This window comes from Protopterus annectens, chromosome 7.part0, assembly GCF_019279795.1.
Source record: "Protopterus annectens isolate FY-2018-M chromosome 7.part0, PAN1.0, whole genome shotgun sequence".
Classification (NCBI taxonomy): domain Eukaryota; kingdom Metazoa; phylum Chordata; order Ceratodontiformes; family Protopteridae; genus Protopterus; species Protopterus annectens.
Window position 1 is genome coordinate 1,145,662,103 of NC_056739.1, and position 7,864 is coordinate 1,145,669,966.

Here is a 7,864-nt window from a genome sequence, read left to right on the forward strand (position 1 = left end):
ATTTTAACCTGTGAGAGCACTTATATTAGTGACACTGTGGCTGAAAAATGTATTTTAATTTTTGCTGCTTCTATGCTGTGAAGAATTTGCTGGACTGGACTTAAAGTCTTCTTAAGACACAAAGTCTTGCTGGCTGTTTACTGCTTAAATCAAAGTCTAATTATCACAGTCTGTTAACCACAGAAACTTGCAGAATATACACTGATGCAGCATTTGACTTTAAGAGCAGTAACCAATAAATAGCTTTTTATAAACAAACCACACGTACTCTTCTATTAGTTTGTAGCATATATTTACAAAGTTTTTCTTCACAAACAGTTTAGATAATGACTTTCCTTTCTCCATACAGTACCTCGAAACCAGGGTGTTTCTACCAAAATACCTCTAACATATCTGAATTAATACAGTTATATACAATTCTAGTCACGCACATAGACTTTGTTTTTTTCCTCTTCATAGACTTTTCTATAGTCCTTTTGTGATTTACTTGTAAGCACTTTTGCTGATGTGAGGATGCCATTAACAGAAATCTGAAAGGAAACATCTGTACAAGCTGTTCTGCTGCTGTTCCTGTCTGTTAATGGATATTTGTAAACTGTTCTGCAAATATGAGAAAAGCATATAATACTTACTTTCTGAAATTGCTTTTCTAGGCTTTTTTTGATTATTCTATAAAAAGCCATGTCCATTTATCTATGAGGAATTACGTCAAGCTTTTCTTAATACTGTGACAAACATGTATTTTGAGGAAAACACATACTATAAAAACATGTTCATTCTCAGAAGTCTGAAAGGAAACAAACTGGTCAGGAAATATATTGTGTTCATTAATAGATCTTCTTTGTTTTTCGCTTATTTCAGCCAGAGCTATGTCATACAATATGAATGCCATTTTTAAATTGCTAAGCTATATTCCTACATTAAAGCAAACTTTTTATTTTATTCTTTATCTTTCATATATTTGTATCAGAATTTCAACCTTATATTCACAATTCACAAACTCTAACAGTGGCCACTAATAAAAGCCTGGCTGTTTGGTCAACATTACTATTTGTATTACTATTAATTTCACTCAGTATAATTGGGTACCCTTGTAAGAGCCTTAGAGTAGCTGGCCTGGGAGTGTCTGGTGGCAGCAACTACCTTGTAGTCTGGGCAGAAGAGGGCATAGCTAGTAAACCTGTGCCATCCTTTCACAGGGTGTATGTGTATGTGTTCAAATAAAATCTCAAAAGAGTGTGTGCGATAGGTACTTGGAGCAGGGACACAAAGCACTGGTTTCAGAGAGAGAGTGGTGGAGTTCTTGGCTTGGACACTCGGCTGAGGACTTAACTCTGCAGCTGTGCCACTGGGGAGCCTTACTGGGGACCAGGGACCCCAGTCTGTGTGTGTTCCCTGTGTGCTTTTAAGGGAAATTATGCTGGATGCAGAGAGCTGCCTTTGGAAATAATGTCTGTATCCATTTTTGTTTCAAGTGCACGCCCCTCTCCAGTGTCAGTGATGAGGATTTGGGCTCTTTGTTTACTGGTCCAGAGTGGGGACATCACAGGTGTGTGTGTGTGTGTGTGTGTGTGTGTGTGTGTGTGTGTGTGTGTGTCTCTAATGATCCATGTTAGCCTTTTGACAAAGAACTCCTTGAAAAACAGGCCATTTGAAAGAACTCACTTTCCAAGGTGGGAGGTCTTTTTATGAGGGGGGGGGGCATTCCTCCCACATTCCACTATAAGAGGTTTTATTTCTGCAGTCCCAAATTGTGTCAGTGTTGAGGCTTCTGAATTTTAGAGAAGAACAAATCCCAAACAGTCAAGTATTTGAAATCACACAACCGTCAGACTCCCTAAAAATGCATAGTTCCCACATTCATGGTTAGATTTTGTTTATGGCCAAAACTTCCATTCTCACAATCCTATATTTATCAGCACAGTGTTGCTTTGTTATTTCTTCAGCTTCATTCTCTTATCTAAATTGATTGATTCAAATGGTATTCCTTGAATTTCATCCTTGTTGATTATCTTTGTGACAGTATTATTAGATTTGTAATCAAAATTCATTTCAGACACATAATGTACTTGCAGTAATAAAATTTGTACATATCTCTACATAGTCTAAATTGTAACTGGTTGTATATAATTAAGCAGTAGTAAACTAAGTATAACAAGAGAACAGTAGGATTTACGTGTGTGTGTGTGTGTGTGTGTGTGTGTGTGTGTGTGTGTGTGTGTGTGTGTGTGTGTGTACATATATATATATATATATATATATATATATATATATATATATATACATACACACACACACACACACACACACACACATATATATATATATATATATATATATATATATATATATATATATATATATATATATACACACACACACACACACACACACACACACACACACACACACACACACACACTTGGTATTTGGAGTAGTCACACATGGGTGGCCATGGTAGTGCAGTGGTTAGCGTCATCGTCTCCCAGCAAGAGGTACTCCGGTTCGATCCTCGGCTAGGGTGCTGAGTCTGCATGTCCTCTCTGTGGTTGCGTGGGTTTTTCTGGGTACTCTGGTTTCCTCCCACATCCCAAAGACATGTTGTAGGTGGATTGGACACTGTAAATTAGCCCTAGGTGTGTGTGTGTGCCTTCTGTGGAAGGTTGGGTGCTGGGCAGGCAACTCAACACTGTAAAATTCCACTGCCAGTCATGAGCAGACAGGTGTTTTTCTGTGGTGACCCCTAACTAGGAAAAGCCAAAAGAAGAAGAAGACACATAGCTGAATCATGGTATGTCAGCAAATTGTTTTAGTGGATTGATGTCGACTCAAAGAAAATTTTAGTGAATGACTGCCCTTCAGAATGAAATCCCTAAAAGTCACATCAAGAAAACTGAAAGTGTATTTTTTTGCAAGAGGCTAGCCTTCCTGCATCCCCCATGTGGGTGGATACATCAACTGCACAATCGCACAGTAATAGAGAATTGTGCGTACTCCATTATCATTAAAAGTGGATTCAGTGAAATTGCACTCCAGTATCAACACTTGCTGAAAGTGCGTTTGTACTCCTCTGGTTCCTTTTTCTCATAATCCTATAGAACAATAATTGACAAATTCTGACAAGATTATAGTCCTGCTTGTTGAGGGTTTATGAAATAATGGGTAAAATGGAAGTTTTGCCATAATGAGCTCAGACATCTTTTTGAAATTCCATTTACTTTTGTTAGGGTTGAATTAATTACTCATACATTCTAAGAAATGTAAGCAATAAATTATGAGGTGAAACTTGCAAAATGACTGTATGGCAGGTGATAGTATTTGAACAGGTGAGGTGTTGGTCTTTACAACATGTTAAAAACAAGATTATCATAGTCATTCAAAGTGGGGGACTAGAAGATTTAATTTATAAATTATGCAAAGTAGTCTATTACATCAGTGATGTTTGCTTTCCACTTTCATGTTGACATGCCTTCACAGTGTATTTTTTCAGTTAGAACACTTTGGTAAAATTATTAATCCTCACAGTTAAAAAGCAGTATATACTCTGGCAAAACTGAACATAACAGAGGGCCAGTAGGTCCATCAAACAAGTTATTAGAAAAATATAACAATGTTATTTAATTTTATTTCCTTCTCTAGGTAAAAGCACGGCTGACCTACTGAAGCCATTGCAACTCCTCGGATCATGTCTGACATTTTTGTGTGTGATAATATTTCTAAAGTGAGAACTATCATTATTATTTTCGTAATGCAAACTTGTGTTTCACCATCATGCAAGCTGCATCGGACATTGTACAGTTAAATTACTGTTTGCTATATATACAATTTAATTAAAAATAATAATTTGAATAAAAATATGAGTTTAAGTTTCTTCCCTCAGCCTAAATCTATAAAAGTTCTTCCTACAGACTTGTCACAACATTTGGGATAAATTTATATGCAGATCACTGATATCCGTCAGGTTTATATACATAAGTGTTATTGTTACAGATGCTGCCTCTTCATTATGAATATATTTTTATCTTGATCTGATAGCACCATTTTGTTGCCATACATATTTATGAAGGAAACCAACACAGACATAATGTTTTCAGATGATCTTTAACTTTCAGTGACATTTTAAGAAAGTTAGGTGCAGATTTTGGTGACTGATTATAAGCAAAACTAAAGCTAAGGGTGTACTACTAAACAGCATGTTCTGTTCTTCTTCCAAGTGTCATTAAGGTAAACAGCATAGTGACAGCAGTTTTTGAAACCAGGTACTGCTTGCTAGTGGCATGAACATCTTTTGCTGATATCAGTGGCATTGAGCAACATTTCCTCCTTTTTATATGAAAAAAAGACACATTAGTTTATTTTTTCTTAGGCAGTACTACATAACAGGAAGAGACACATATGGTTTTATATTCTGTATGACAGAAGTCACCTATGTAACATCATTCTTACCCCAGTAATGAACTAATTTTTCAGTCATACGTGCCCTAAACATCTTGTAACATGCTATCCTCATGTCTTCCATTTCTATCAGCTTTCTTTGTATAAGAAGCATCTTATTTATAGTTGCATTTAGGTTTGGTTTAATTATATAACTGCAATAAAATAGTCACAAACAGAATAAAATATTATGACTAGGCATACAATATATTTTTTTAGAAAACTCACAAATCAGTGATCGTACTGAAATGTAGACCTGAAAATACTTTTGTCTGCAGTGCATCACTAAATTGGCAAGCATACAGACTACGCTTCTGTTGTCAGCGTTTCAGTGGTAAATTTATTGGTTCATTACTTCAGCTTAACACATTTGTCAAGGAAATTATGCCTACAAAAGCTGCTTGAAAGAATGCCTAGCCCACTGGCAACAATATTATGCCTTATGTTATTAACAGAAGTGATGCAGACATAGAAAGATCATGCTATGAGTCAACATGAAGCAAGTTCCTTTAGAAGAAAAAATAGAATGTTATAGCTTTATCATGCACTGGTTCTACAAACAAGTTTATTCATCTGAATGCATTGCAGTTTGTCAAATAAATCACTTTGTGTATTGATATTTTTAAAAGCTAAAAAAGCAAGCAAAGGATTTTAAAAGAAAAGTATTGATTTTTCAACCCCTGCAGTATTCAAGAGAGACGAATTCAACAGACTGCAATGTTATTTGCGCATTGTTTGCTTTATTCACTGTGCGACACCCTGCCCACATGTAACTTGAGTACACAGTATGGTTATCAGTTATGTATGCAAACATTACATCCATGTGAAGAGACAGAGAAAAGGAGAGGGGAAGAGGGTGACACAGAAGTGTGATGGTAAACAGAAAGAAAAAAAGGGTGTACGGGCCTGAGATTAATTTGAAAGAAGTAAAATGCTCCAGTGTTAGTAACAAACACAGCTAGGGCAAGATTAAAATTGGAAGCAATAATTCAAAATCAGTCCACAGTTATTCAAGACATTGATCAGTATTACATGCAGTGGAAGAAAATGTTCCACTGCAAAGGGCATAGACTATAACTAAGCTAAATTTAGTCGAAATCTTGAGTAAATCAATCATAAATATGCAGATGATAGGCCTAAATTTGTCAGCTTTGTTCAGATTAGCAATGATAAATCAAGGTGGGAGTTTGTCCTGATTGACCTGATGACATTTTTAATTAGACTTAAAATCATTAAACATTACTTCAAGCCCTGTACATTGTCTTGTGTACAACTTTTGTCCCAGGCTGTGCCTGTAAATGGTCTTTGGACCACAGCACCTACCTGATTAACATATGTAAATGAATAAATGAACAACCGAACAACTTAACTAACTAACTAACTAACTAACTAACTAACTAACTAACTAACTAACTAACTAACTAACTAACTAACTAACTAAACACCACATGCATACTAGTGCTGAACATGACTATATATTTCAACAAGGTTTTGCAATAATCCTTTAACATTACAGACACGTTGTAGACACATCTTAGTGGGACATCCACCATCCACATTTACTCCATCATGTTGCATCATTCCTTTTTCCTTTCTTCACCAGTCTGTCTGAAGTCCAGAAATATTGACAGTAAAAACTACCCAAGTGCTGTCAGATAGTTTTTGGACTTTCATTCCTGTAAATTTGCTAAATTTCTGTTTAGCCTGTAACTGTAGCTCCCTATTCCTTACTTCCCTTTCCATGACGGGGGGGGGGGGGGATTTTTTAATATTAGTTATTGGTTTGTGGACGGGCAGGAGTTTTTGACCATTGGATTGTAATGACCGACTGGGAACATAGTTGTGTAGAATGTTATTTAGTACTGGACAAGCAGACATATGCTGGATAATTTTGTAGGTGGTAAGAAGCTGTGTATATGTTAGTCGATAAGGCAGTTCTAACCAAATTAGGATTTTTAGTGCTATACAGTGGTGGGCTCTGAAAGGAGTATTTGCTGCAAATTTAGCATCTCTTTAGCTTTGTTCAAGTTTTGATTTTGTGATGCTTGGAGGCTAGTAAGGATGAAAGTACCATAAAGAAGTTTTGAGATAAGACAAGTAGTGGAAAGTGTAGTTTTAGTTGTGTTGGTGAGAATGTTTTTGGCTCTGTAAAGCATCTTTATTTTTTGATGAATATGATGATTATATCTGCAGGCTGAATTTATGATTATCATCTACTATTATCCCTAATGATTTGCTATGAGGACTGACTTCAACGGTTGTATGATCAAGATAAAGGACTTTAAATCTTGATTTTTAATCCGAGAGGGATTCAAGAAAAAAAGTAGCAGTTTAGTTTTTTTTTTCTAGGGTTGAACATGAGTTATGAGTTACAAAGCCCTGTTTCAGTGCTGTTAAAGCTTACTGAGTATTTTGCTTTTTGAGCTGTGCCATGTTTTCAGATATGCAAATGAGTTTGGAGTCATCTGCATACTGCATTAGGGAGGCTTGTTATGTGGCTGTGTGGAGGGTGTTGATGTGAATGTTAAAGAGGAGGGGACCAGGGACAGAGCCTTGTGGTACAGTGGTGGTGACTGGGAGCTATAGAGAGAGGGTGGAGTGCCATTTTACTGACCGATACCTACTAGATAGGTAGCTTTTGAACCACAGAAAGGTGGGATGAGAGAGACCTAATGAGGTAATTTGAAGTGGAAGTTTGCATTGACAAACTATGTTGAAGGCTTTAGACAAGTCTAGAAATATAGAGGAGACTAGTTTGCCATTATCTTTAGCTTTATTAATAGTATCTATATAGGTTAGGAGTGCAGTGTTATTACTATGGGAAGGATAGAAACCATGTTGTGTGGTGAACAGGAGTTCTTCCTGCAGGAGATAGTTTACCAGTTGTTTTTGGATATATTTTAAGTATTTTGTAGGAGGTGTAAGCTTTCTATAGGTCTAAAATTAGTAATGTCTGTTGAATGTCTTCCTTCATGCAGAGGGATAATATACAAGTTTTTGCAAAGGGAGGGAATGTGGGATTCCTGGATTGACCTATTTATAAGGATTGAGACAGGATAGGTAATGCTGTTGGCTGCTGTATTAAGGTACTCATTTGAAAGGTCATCAGCTGAAGTAGGGCATGTTTAAAAGTAGTTTTATATAGGATGTGGGTACAGGTTTGAAGGTGAAAGTGGATGTTGTGATATGTGGCTGTTAGGCATGGTTAGGATTAGATGTTGAGGGATTATTGTTTAAAGTTATTATACTGTCTGTGAAATAAGAGTTTAATTGTATTGCGATTTTGAGTGGTAAGTTATTGGGAGAGGGGCTAGGGTTGAATTTTTGGTCGGGATGCAAGATTTCTTTAATTGCTGTCCAGAATTTTTTAGGATGGTCTTTACTATTATTCTAAAATTTATTATAGTATAGTTTTTTGTCTTTATTTAAT

At 36.2% G+C, this 7,864-nt stretch overlaps 1 protein-coding gene across 2 annotated transcripts in view; it reads left to right on the forward strand.

Moving 5' to 3' along the window:
* LOC122806913 (stereocilin-like) overlaps window positions 1–3,843 on the forward strand; it is a 608,237-nt gene extending 604,394 nt beyond the window's left edge. Inside the window, exon 23 of one of the 2 annotated variants that reach the window (XM_044077724.1) lies at window positions 3,640–3,843. In XM_044077724.1, the coding sequence (XP_043933659.1) occupies window positions 3,640–3,725 (86 nt within the window). In that variant the 3' untranslated portion in view covers window positions 3,726–3,843. The remainder of the gene's footprint in view (window positions 1–3,639) is intronic. The other variant, XR_006365569.1, reaches the window with a different exon arrangement.
* Window positions 3,844–7,864: the final 4,021 nt, after the last annotated feature.